A 12,748-nucleotide genomic window follows, 5' to 3' on the forward strand; every position below is an offset into this window, starting at 1 on the left:
TGTGGGTAAGGTTAGGGGATAGATTTACTGCTGCTCTGACTTATGATTTGGGTGTTCTATGTCCTTTTGTCTTGGTTAGTGGTACTCTTAGAGAAATGTTTTTCAGTAATGTAATGTGTAGGGTTAGGGGCTGGGGTTGGGGTAGGGTTAGCACACTGCTCTGACTGATGATTTGGGTGTTCTATGTCCTTTTGTCTTGGTTAATGGTACTCTTAGAGAAATGTTTTTCAGTAATGTAATGTGTAGGGTTAGGGGCTGGGGTTGGGATAGGGTTAGCACACAAGAGTAAAGTGGGAATAAATGTTTGTCCTTGAGCCTTCAGCCCATACTCAACCTAGAATCGTACTTTCAATTACATGTGGTATACAAAGTAGCTCCTAAAGTAAAAGCCATAAAAGACAAGTTTACAAAAAACAGTGCATCAAGTTGTCTTTTGACATTTTATTTATTTATTTATTTATTTTATTTCAGTTTGATTACCAGGGAAGTCCACTGGGCCAAGAAGTGCCCATTTTCAGTGGAGGCCCGGGGAGAAAAGCTCCAAGAACAGTATAATACAATATAGGTTACACAATGCAAATAAAGGTTACAAAGTAAAAATACATACAATATAGTTTGTAAAAACAAGTAGGGTTAATACATTTGAGAGTTGCAGAGAACTTGATGGCAGATTTGTTTTTTTTTTAATCAATATTTATATGCTTACAGTCACTTAAAGTCTGTTAATTGTAGGTATTTTGAGAAATTAGAATAAGTATGAGAATATAGTGGAGTAGGAGTAGGGGTGCTTAGTTAAGAGTCCCTATGGAATTTAAGTGGGGTGAAAGCAGGAGCATTTCCATTTGGAGGATAGGTGAAGAAAAAGTTGAGTTTTGAAGGATTCAGTGTTGGGTATAGTCCTAAGTGAAGTAGGCAGAGAGTTCCATTTTTTACCTAATGAGAAGGAGAGAAAAAGCTGGCCAACAGGTCGTTTTGGTTTACTAATGGAGATTAGGTTTTGGTTTTCGGATCTCAGTGATCTGTTTGGGATGTATGGAGGAAGGATGCCCTTTAAGGCTGGGCATTTATTAGGGGAGAATATTAGTTTGTGAGCGGTCGTTAGTTGTAGATAGTCTAGGTGATTAGGGAGTTCTAGCCAGTTCAGAGAATGAAGGCTGTGGCAGTGGTGAGTTGATGTTTTGGATTTGGTGGCAAATTTAGAGATCTTATTATAGCAAGCTTCGAGCTTAGAGGTGTTGGTAGCAGATAAGTTGGTTAGGAGAGGGGCTCCGTATAGAAGGGAAGGTAGGAGGAAGGATGTTGCCAGGGTATGCCTAGTGGAGTTTGAAAGGAAGTGATTGTTCCTATATAGCATACCTAGCTTTTGGTGGGTTTTCTTAATGTTATGTTGTATGTGAAGATCAAATTTGAGGTGTTCGTCTATGGTGATGCCAAGGAGTTTTGCAGAGGGGACCACTTCAATGGCAGTGTTAGTTTGGCTAAGAACATTGAAAGTGTTTATGTCCAGAGAGGAAACTTTGGAGGGGAGAAAAATTAGTATTTTGGATTTATTGGAGTTAAGAGAAAGGTGGTTTTGGTGCATCCAGTTCTCTGTGGTGGTAAAGGCTAATTGGGTTTTGGTCTGGAGTTCAGGAAGATTTGGGGCAGAGCAGACCAAGGTAGAGTCATCTGCGTATTGGATGACTGTGGTGTCAGGGATAAAGGTGTGAAGGTTGTTTATGAAGATGTTAAAAAGCATGGGTCCAAGGATGGATCCCTGAGGAACATCAGTAGATGTTGGCAAAAAGGATGAGAATGAGTTCTTCCATTTGACTGCTTGAGATCTCTCAGATAGGTAACTGGAGAACCAGGAAAGAGTGTTTGGGGAGAGTTTAAGATTAGCCAGATGATGAAGAAGGTGTGTGTGGGAGATGGTGTCAAAAGCTTTTGAAAGGTCTAGCAGTACTGTGGATACAATGAGTCCAGAGTCTCGAGCTTGATTGATAGTTTCTAAGAAGGATAGTAATGCAGTTATGGTACTATGGTCGGGACGGAAGCCATGCTGGGTGGGTGTTAGGAGGTGATTTTGAATGAGATAGGGTAAGAATTGGTGGTGGACACATTTTTCCTGAATTTTAGATATTGGAGAGAGTAGGGCGATAGGGCGGAAGTTAGAAATAGAGGTGTTTTTGCCTCCTTTGTGAAGAGGTAGGATGTAGGCTGAATGCCAAAGTTTGGGGACGTATGACTCAGTTAAGGATCTATTAATCAGACTATTAATTGGAAGGGTGATACCTTCAGCTGCATGTTTGAGGAAGGAAGGGGGAATGTTGTCAGGGGCGTTAGAACCTGGCTTTAGCTTGGAGAGAAGCTTTTATATAAAAGATGTGGATACCGGTTTGAGATGGAAATTGGGGGGATTATTGTTTGGGTTGCTGGGTGGAGAGGAAAGGGGGTTAGGTGGGTTGTTATTAGGAAATGTTGTGGTAAGTTTGGCTATGGATTCAATGAAGAAGGTATTGAAGTGGGAGCTAAGTTCTTTGTCAGATAGATTAGGGTTGGGGCAGGGGTTGTTTTGAGATCCAGGATGAAGAAGGGTATTGACTGATTTCCAAAATTGTTTAGGGTTTTTATTGTTATTGGACTGAAGTTTAATATAGCAGTTTTTTTTGTCTTTGATAATTAGTTTCTTTACTTGGTTGCGGAGTTGGGTGTATAGAAGTAAGGTAGAGGATAATTTATTTTTCTGGGAGAGCTTCCAGGACTTATCTCTATGACGCATGATTTGTTTAGTTTCTTTGGTCAACCATGGTGCAGAGTTAGTTTTGATTCGCTTATTTCTTAGAGGGGCTAGGGAGTTGAGAGTATTTAGGAAGATGGAATTGAAATGTTCAACAGCATTGTCAAGTGGGAGGATATTTACAGGTTGCCAGTTGATTTGTTTGAAGATGTTAGAGAAAATTAAGGGGTTAAAGTTACTGAAGTTACGAGTTTGGATGTAGAGGTGTTTGTGTTGGGTGGAGCTGTTTGATCGATGGATGAAGGCAGGGAGATGGTCACTGAAGGTGTCAGGGATAGTGCCACTGAGAGTGATTTTGTTTGGATGGGAGACTAGAATCCAGTCTAAGATGGACCCTGGGGGGTGGTTTTTGTTAGGGCGAGTAGTTGATAAGATTACTTGGGTGAAGTTTAGAAGGTTAATAGAATGTGAGGGTGATGGTGAGTTGATTGTATTCCAGTCGATATTGACATCGCCTAGAATATATGTTTCATATTTTATTTGAGTTGAGGACCAGTACAGGATATCTTCAAGGGTGGAGATATTGTTGCCTGGGGAGATATATAAGGATATGAAACAGATATTCTTGTGTTTATTTAATCGGAGAAGGCTAGCTGTGATTTCGGAGTTTGTGAAATTAGGGGTAGGAATTTGAAGGGGTATTAGAGAGATGATTAGAGTAAATTATGGCAGAGCCACCACCTTTTTTGTTTAAACGGTCACTTCTGAGGATGTGGTAACCAGGAGGTAATATTTCAGAGTCAGTGGTATGGGGTTTTAGCCAGGTTTCAGAGATGGCTAGGATGTCGGGTTTATTGTGATTAATCCAGGCTTGCAGATGGTGACATTTATTGTTAAGGCTCTGGGCATTGATAGTGAAGATTTTCAGAGTGTTAAGGGCGGAAGTGGGAGGGGGACAGGAAGGGTGGGGAGTGTTATTTGTTGTAGGTGAGGAGGAGGATGGAGGGATGGAGTAGTTTGCACTGGGACAAGGGCCAGGGTTAGGATGAATGTCTCCAGATAAGGCTAGGACATTGCAGGTGATCAGTTTTGGACTGTAAAGTTTGTATAGTAGGTATTTATTAGGGTTTAGCAGAGGTTTCAGAGAGAGAGTTTTAGTTGAGGTAGAGAATAGTTGGGATGAAAAAGGTGTAACAGGTTAGGTGGAATAAGGGAGGAACATATGGAGTGAAAGTGAGAGAGTTTGAGAGGTAGTAGTTGGGGGTTAGGGGTAGTTTGAGTAGGACATAGGAGAGGAGGAGCTTTATGGGAGTATGAAGTAGCATGATGAAGAGTTATTAGTAAGGTGAGAAGGGAGCAGGAGAGTTGAATAGTTAAGGGGAGTTGGTAGGGCATGTTAGGATAAGGTAGGGTAATATACAGACAAGAGAAGAATAATGATGTATGTTAGTTGAGAAGGGAAAGGTCAGAAGTGAATGGAGGGAGTTAGATATTGAAGAATAGGATAAAGGGAAACAAAGTGTGCAGGGGTAGGAAGAGAGGGGGGAGGATTATCAGTGGGAGTGGAAAATGAGGTGGGGTTTTTTTGATTAGAGAAAAGGGGGAGGAGTAAGTGGGAGAGGACTATGATTGGGTAGTAGGTTGGGTAGGTGGAGCTTGTTAGATATATGTGTAGATGTGCTAGGGGCGGGTGGGAATTGGGGGCAGGGTAGGGGAGCAGAGTGAGCCCGAAGGGCGAATGGAGCGGGTTTGGACAAGAGAGTAGACTGCCGAGGAAGACAATCAGTAAAGTGTGACAATGCAGCAGGTAAGTCTGAGACTGGGAGAGTGTATAAGAAAGTTAAGAGATGAGTAAGGATATTATAGAGGAGTAGAGGGTGATTAAGGATACCTTAGGACAAAGGAGAAATGGTGAAAGAGTAAGTCTATAGAAAAGTGGGAACAGAGTTAAGGAGGTACGGTTAACAATAGGATAGGAAATTAATATACAGTGGCTTGTGATGAGATGCCACCTAGTGGCCAGTCACTTTATTGCAGCAGGTAGGTCACCTAGAGGGGGAGGCAGGTTAAGGGAGAAGGGTGGGGATGAGCCAGATAGTGATAGAGAGTATATAAGCTGGAAGAAGGACAATTATACAAAATGATAGATGTTCAGTAGGGGGGGATTGGCTGCTGGCTAACCTAACTGGGAAGCTTGCCTAACCTAGCAGAGTCTTACAAATTCATATCATTGCTGTTTGCTCTTAGCTGTAACAATACATACTTTCACTGTCTTTTAGAGAGAAAAGGTCTCTCAGGGAGCTGGTAAGTTAATTCTTTAGTTTGAAATAATGTTCTGAGGCATCCAGCAGGGTTAATTCAGGTGTTTGGTGCAGGGACAACAGGAACAGAAGGCTGGTAATATACAGGAAGAGAGAAAAAGGTGGTGAGGCAGACAGTACTCAAAACTATAGACCAGGTAAAGACATTTCACAGACACGGTTGCATGTGTTGTTGTAGTAAAAAATACTCTGCTAGTATAACAAATCTCTAAAGATTACAACATAATCCAGATGCTATTGAGAATTTAAAAACTACTCATAACACATTCAGATAGTTGGGATAAAAAAAAAAACATAACAACAATGAGGAAAGCTGAGGAAAGATAAATACTTGATTTTGTTAAATGAACAAGTATCTCTTTTTCTGGGAAAATAAATTGCAAGGGGCATTGGTGTACAGTCACCCCCACCCCAACATAATGAATGTTGGGGATTTGGTATTTTCAACAGTGTCCTCTATTATTAAATCCTGCTTTCATTGTTCTACATTTGATTAATTGAATCAGTATCTTTTATTCTAAGATTGAGTCCCCAATATGTAGCGCTTCAGCTAACCTGGGAAATTTAAAGTCATCTGGTGTTTTCCCTAATCAAACTTACCAAAAGATCTTTTGAAAGATACAGTAAATAATATTTCCTCCTCAAAGAGATATACATGAAGAGTTGTGTTCTAGAAGACAGTTTGGCAGTATGACAATTTATGTTACTCAGCCCTCACACACACACACACACACACACACACACACACACACACACACACACAGAGCTACCATTTGGGTCCATTTCTGTATGCCTTTAATACTTTTTAAAATGCTTGAACATCATTCTCGGATATATACGCTTGACTTTGCCATATAAAATAACTTGTCTCTTTCTCAAATTGTTTTTAGGTTTTACCATTGTTAACACTATACCAATACTTTGTTACCACAGTTTGCTCTGATCCTCACAAGACTATTGAAGGAAGAATTCTCAAGGTACTTACTGAATTATTTATAAATATGTTTGAAGTTTTTTCTGTCATGTATATTTGAAATGTATAAAAGAATGTCCTAAATGTTACATTAAATTACATTTCATACTGTTTTTCACTTCAGATGTTCTACATTTTTATTGATATATAATGAAGTTCTTTGGAAAGTAATTTATAATAATTCTATACTTCCATCTGCCTGTTCCAGATTCTGTTCATAGTGCATTATAGTATATAAAAACAAGTCTATTTGGCTTCTTTTTTGTTAATAAAACTGGTTACTGAATATAATGTATAAGGTGGATTTTTTTCATTTTTTTAACACACGACCAGGAAAGGCTTGCTAACTTAGAATATTTTCATCTGTAACACAGAGAGTGGTTTGAATCTAGTATATAGAAAATTAAAATAATAATTATAATAATAAATCAATATAACTGTGTGAAAATTGTATTTGCATACAAGATATAATTTATATTGTATTTCCTAGTATCAGATCTTTATTATAAGCAGCAGAAATAGCCTGAAGTTGGGAAACTTTGCACATACTAGTATATCAGATAGGCTAATAAAGCCAAAGGAAAGATGGACTAAGGTACTTGGGTACTAAAGCAATATTTGTGGTTGTTCTTGGCAGGGCTAGCCATCCAGTGGTGTGAACAGTGGCTGAAAATGATTGTCACCGTTAAAGTGCCTCCCAATCCCATGTACAAAAATGGGGAAAAGGGGTTGTGTATAGATGGATGGATAAATGGATGGATGTGACACCCCAAAAGATGAGGTTGATACTGATGCTGGATAATTATTCTGTTAATCTTATTTTATTAAGATATGTTTTTTAGAGTTATGTTATATATTTATGTCACAGTAAATAATAATTTTATGGAAACTGATACTTAATACATGGCCCTTTGGAACAGTTCATTGTTGAAGTTTGTCTTCATTTTGTGAAGTCACTCCCCTTCAGCTATTTAAATTTATTGGCCATCCTACTGTATTCCATAGTACCTGAATGAAAAAAGTGACCACCCCCTTTCAATCTATCTTGCTGTTTTAAAAATAGTGACTCTCCACTAAAACTTAACTTTTTAGACAGGTAAAACTTAAGTTACCTACTTTCGCATCTAACTCCTCTAGTGCACACTGCAGCGTTTAGGATAAACCATTTTTTTCATCTTACCTTTAAGCATCTATTGCAAGACCACCAGTTATTGGAGAGCCCACATTCTGCCTCTCAGTAGTCATCTTGGGATTAGTGCTTCTGTTTTCTCCTGGTGAAATTACATTATTTCCTGGAGACTGCTGATCACCAGAAAGTTTAATAACTGCTTTATAGGTGACAGCTTGGAATCTGTGCTTATATTCTGATCCTGGTGAGAGTAGGAGCAGAGTACATTGATTCCTGACTGTTTCTGGTTGGAGAGTGAGTGTCTGTGCTTAATGTACCTGATTGGTCTGGTTGCTGTTCGAGGCATCTACCAGAAAAAGGCTACAAGCCTGCAGACCCTTGCATCATCTGGGACAAGATTGTGGATCACCGAACAGGCTGTGGCCTGCTTCTCTTCTTGGGATTGGTGCTAACATTTTGGTTCTGGTGAGAGAAGAAGCAAAGGAGCATCTTATCCCAACAGAGGGAAGCTGTGCTGAGAACAGTATTAGTAGTAGCCAGGCAGTAGCCATTCATGCGATGCCCCTCTTTTCATCATTTTTGACAAGCTAATTCTTTATTTTCAGTAAGTACTACTTGATTTCTTCCTAACTTCAGATTATCTGCCTAAATACTTCACCCTTAACTTTTCCGGGTCTACGTATTGGTTTCCCCTCAAGTGTTTGGCAGTGCTCTGTACAGACTCAGACACTTTGAGTGACATTTTTCCTGTAAAAGGCTTCAGTACTTAATATAGTGAGCTCACATCCAGGCATGTCTAAAGGTTAGGTCCCTGTGCTTTCGCCTGTAAACCTGGTGAACTTGGTCATACTGAGGCAGTTTAGCAACTGCTCATGTACACAGCCAACCCTCTCCTCTTACCTCCCAACACTATGACTTGTGAGAGATGCACATATATAGCCAAACTGGAAACCAAGCACTCTCCAGCCAAGACTGGATTAGCCAGTCAAGAGGAGAAGGATAACACCTGCACCATACCACATTCAACACATAGCCCTCCAGAACATACACCACCACAACCCTTGCATAGTAACACAAAACACACACCTACTTTTGCGGAGGGTCTCAATAAAAATCTGCCCAAACAACAGAGATCTCTGAGGCAGAAATGCAAACAACCACCACATCCCAGCACAAACCATAAGATGCATAGCTCACATAAACACTGTGCCACTCAACCAAAGACAATAAGGCAAAACAACTTACCCAATACATTAGTTATAGGTGACTCAATAGTAAGGCACACTGATATCCCACTCACTAGACTAAATAAGAACAAAGTTACGGTCAGCTGCCTGTCGGGTGCCAGGATCTGCCACATAACGCATGCACTTAGGTCACTCCACAACAAGTACAAATATGACTCTGTCATTGTCCATATTGGTGTGAATGACCTGAGACGTACCTCCCTGGACTACATGAAAAGAGACATAGAGGAACTCTATGATCTTGTAGCCCAGGCAGGTATGACCTTAGCTCTGAGAAGCATCCTACCATCACCCAGAATGACAGCACAGTACAAGCAGAAAATGATTGACTTCAACGACTGGCCAAGTTTCTGGTGTCATTCTAAGAGGATGCAGTATCTGTCTGCCTGGGATGACATGATTAACAGACCTCAATGCTTCTCCAGAGGTGGCCTGCACATGTCACCCCAGGGATTCCAGATACTGGCCAAGGTTCTTGCCACCTCTATAGTGCCTTTTTTAGGTAATGTCCTAAAGACAAAATTACCACCATAACAGCTACAAGCAAACAAAATCTGAGGGTTATGCTACTCAACACTAGATGTCTAAATCTCAAAATGCACTCGCTCAAAGCACTCCTTAAAATGGAGAACATCGGCATCTGTGCAGTGACCGAGACCTGGTTCAAGGCTCCAGAGAGCACCCCAGCACTACCAGGCTATAATTCATATCATACCTTTTGGCCCCTAAACCTGGACCAAAGCACTAAAGGTGGTGGTGTCTCCATATTCATAAAGGATATGCACACCTCCCGACTAGTAGCCCAACATGACGTATCAGAGAGACTTCAGGTACAACTAACACTGGGCAAAACTGCAATCCAGGTTGTAGCCTGCTTTAGATCCCCCACCATGTCCCAAGACTCCCACTCCACATTCCTCAACACACTGGAAATTATTAGGGTACAACCCAATACCCTTATACTGGGAGACTTTAATTACCCCTCCATTAACTGGGAAAATTACTCATGTACCCACACACTTGCTCAACGTTTTCTGGAATTCATTAATTCCAATGCCCTGGACCAACTCATTCTTACCCCCACCAGGGGTAGAAACATCCTTGACCTGGTCATTATTAACATGGGAGACCATTGCTCTACACCAGTAATCAACTCCTCCCTGGTCAGATCTGACCACAAGCTAATCACCATGGATATCCACATCCCACCCTCACCACCCCTAAAGGAAACCACCGTAAGAAACATCTCCAAAGCCAATTTTGGGCTTCTAAAAACAGAGGTGGCTAACTTCACGACACCCATGCAAATGGAAAATAGGTGCATGACTGCTGAATCATACACCAATGCACTGTATGAGCACTTACACAAGTGCATTGAACAGGCCATACCAAACAGAACCAAGATGCTCTCCTCCAAAAAAAAGAAGCCAATCTGGTGGTCCCCCACCATAAACAAACTCTACAACAGAAGTAAAAGCTGTTGCAGAAAAGGGTGAAGTCCCAAGACTGGAAAAACTCCTTTGTTAGCCTCAGCAAAAACTGAGATCCATCATCAAATCCTCTAAAGCTAGCTATGAAAACAAAATTGCTGCAGATTCTAAAGACAACCACAAGGCATTCTATAGTTATGTCAGGAATCTATGTGGCAATACTCAGATCTGCTCTGAGCTACAGCACAATGGCAATACATATACAGAACCAGCTGATATTGCCAACATATTGGATAACAGGTTCAGTGCGAACTTTACCTCCTTTTCAACCCCTAAATACCTGAGGAATGCCAAGTCCCTATTATCATGGCTACACAGGTAAAAAACGCACTGTCCAAAGCCAAGAATGCAGCTTCCATGGGACCTGATAATATCCCTGACTGTGTTCTACATGAATTACTGAGTGAACTGGCACCACACCTGAGTACCATGTTCAACCACAGCCTCATTTCAGGCTTTGTTCCTACTGAATGGCACACTGCTACAGTCATCCCACTCCACAAATGGGGAGCGATTACAGACCTTGGGAACTACCACCACATTAGCCTGAAAAGTCTGATATGTAAGACTGTGGAACGCATCATCATGGACCTTATAAATAAGGACATAGGGAATCTCCAAACTCTGGATTCCATGCAGTATGAGTTTGTGAAAGGTATGTCATGCCTGCTCAACCTGATAGACTTCTTTGAGTCTGTTACCAGAGCTGTGGATTAGGGCAGGGTAGTTCACACAGCCTACCTAGATCTTCCCAAGGCCTTCAACACCATCCCTCACTCAGGAATCATAGATAGACTCACTAAACTAGGCATAAACCCCTATGTAATAAGATGGGTTGCCAACTGGCTCACTGATAGAACCCACACTGTGAAAGTAGTGGACTCCAAATCTGACTACCGACCAGTTACAAGTGGTGTCCCACAGGAATCGGTCCTAGGTCCTCTCCTGTTTGGCATCTACTTCTCTGATGTTCAAGCCAACACAATGGGACTGTGGCTGACCAAGTTCACAGATGATTGCAAACTGGGAGCCATTATTGATTCTCCAACTGATGTAGACATTCTACAAAAAGGCCTCACTGACACCAATGACTGGTGCCAGAACCATGGCTGTAAACTCAATGCCAAAAAGTGCATTGTCATTCCCTTTGGGAAAAATTCAGTGTCCATGAACTACCACATAGGCGGTAGTCCAATAAACACCAAAGGTGTGATAAGAGACCTGGGGACACAGGTTGACAGCAACCTCTCCTGGGCTTTCGGATATTGGCAAAGGCTTTTGCCACTCCCATAGTGCCTTTTTTAGGCAAGGCTCAAAAGACAAACCCACCTCCATAGGTATCACAAGGGATAAGAAACTAAGAGTAATGCTACTCAACGCCAGAAGTCTAAACCTCAAGATGCACGCACTCGAAACTCTCCTTAGCATGGAGAACATCGATATCTGTGCAGTAACAGAAACCTGGTTCAAGGCTCCCGAGAGCACCCCAGCACTACCAGGTTATACCTCATACCATGCTTTTCGGCCCCAAAACTTGGACCGAACCACAAAAGGAGGGGGAGTATCAATATTCGTCAAAGATACCCACACCTCCAGGTTGGTGGCAAAGCACGAAACATCAGAGACTATCCATGTGCAACTAACAGTGGGTAAAACTGCCTTCCAGTTTATAGCCTTCTACAGACCACCCTCCCAAAGCCAGGAACCCCACTCGGCCTTCCTGAGAACACTGGAAAATATGAAGGTCTCTCCAAACACCATTATATTGGGCGACTTCAACTACCCAAACATAGACTGAGAGCATTACTCTAGCTCCAACACCCTAGCCCAAAGGTTCCTAGAATTTATAAACTCAAATGCTATGGAACAACTTGTTACCACTCCCACAAGAGGGGAAAACATACTGGACCTGATTATCACCAACATGGGGACTCTATGCTCCAGACCAGAAGTGTATCCCTCACTGGTAAGATCAGACCATAAACTAATCTCACTGGATATTCACATCCCGACCCCACCCCCTGCCCAGAAAACCACAGTGAAAAATTTCTCTAAAGCAAATTTCACACTCCTCAAAACCAAAGTGGAATCCTTCAAAGCCCCCGGGCCTGTGGAAAATATGGCCCAGACCGCAGAATCCTTTATAAATGCATTCTATGAACACCTTCAGGAATGCATGGATCATGCAATCCCAAATAAAACCAAGACCCAATCCTCCAAAGGCAGACGTCCTGTCTGGTGGACCCCAGCGATAAACAAACTATACAATGGAAGGAGGAAGCTACTACATGATAGAGCAAAATCCCAAAAAGGGAAGGCATCTCTGATCAGTATTAGCAAAAAACTACGGGCACTCATAAAATCGTCTAAGGCCAGCTTAGAGAGAAAAATTGCACAGGACACTAAGGATAATCACAAGGCTTTCTTTAGTTATGTCGGGAACCTGGGTGGGAATTCCCAGATATGCTCAAAATTAGTCCAAAATGACAAAAAATACACCGAACCCACAGACATTGCCAACATCCTAGCTGACAGGTTCAGTGCAAACTCCCCCCCCTCCCCACCAAAAGGGCAAATATCTATCCCAGCAGTGTGCTGCCCCCCTGACATCTCAGATGCTCAGGTAAGAGCTGCCCTCTCCAAAGCAAAAAACACAGCATCAATGGGACCAGATGGTGTCCCGGGCTGCGTCCTACATGAACTCCAAGAAGAGCTAAACCCAAACATAAAACTACTGTTCAATCTCAGCCTTACTACAGGATATGTACCCAAAGAGTGGCGTACAGTAACAGTGGTCCCTCGCCACAAAGGTGGTGCCTCAACAGATCCTGGAAACTATCGTCCCCATAAGCCTAACTAGCTTGGTTTA

At 41.8% G+C, this 12,748-nt stretch overlaps 1 protein-coding gene across 1 annotated transcript in view; it reads left to right on the forward strand.

Annotated features, from left to right (window-relative positions):
• The window catches only part of CFAP54 (cilia and flagella associated protein 54), a 2,749,537-nt gene that overhangs the window by 2,253,528 nt on the left and 483,261 nt on the right, over positions 1 to 12,748 (forward strand). Inside the window, exon 51 of the mRNA XM_044087198.1 lies at positions 5,931 to 6,017. Within this exon, the coding sequence (XP_043943133.1) occupies positions 5,931 to 6,017 (87 nt within the window). The remainder of the gene's footprint in view (positions 1 to 5,930; positions 6,018 to 12,748) is intronic.

The sequence above is a fragment of the Protopterus annectens genome, chromosome 11.part0, assembly GCF_019279795.1.
Source record: "Protopterus annectens isolate FY-2018-M chromosome 11.part0, PAN1.0, whole genome shotgun sequence".
Classification (NCBI taxonomy): Eukaryota; Metazoa; Chordata; order Ceratodontiformes; family Protopteridae; genus Protopterus; species Protopterus annectens.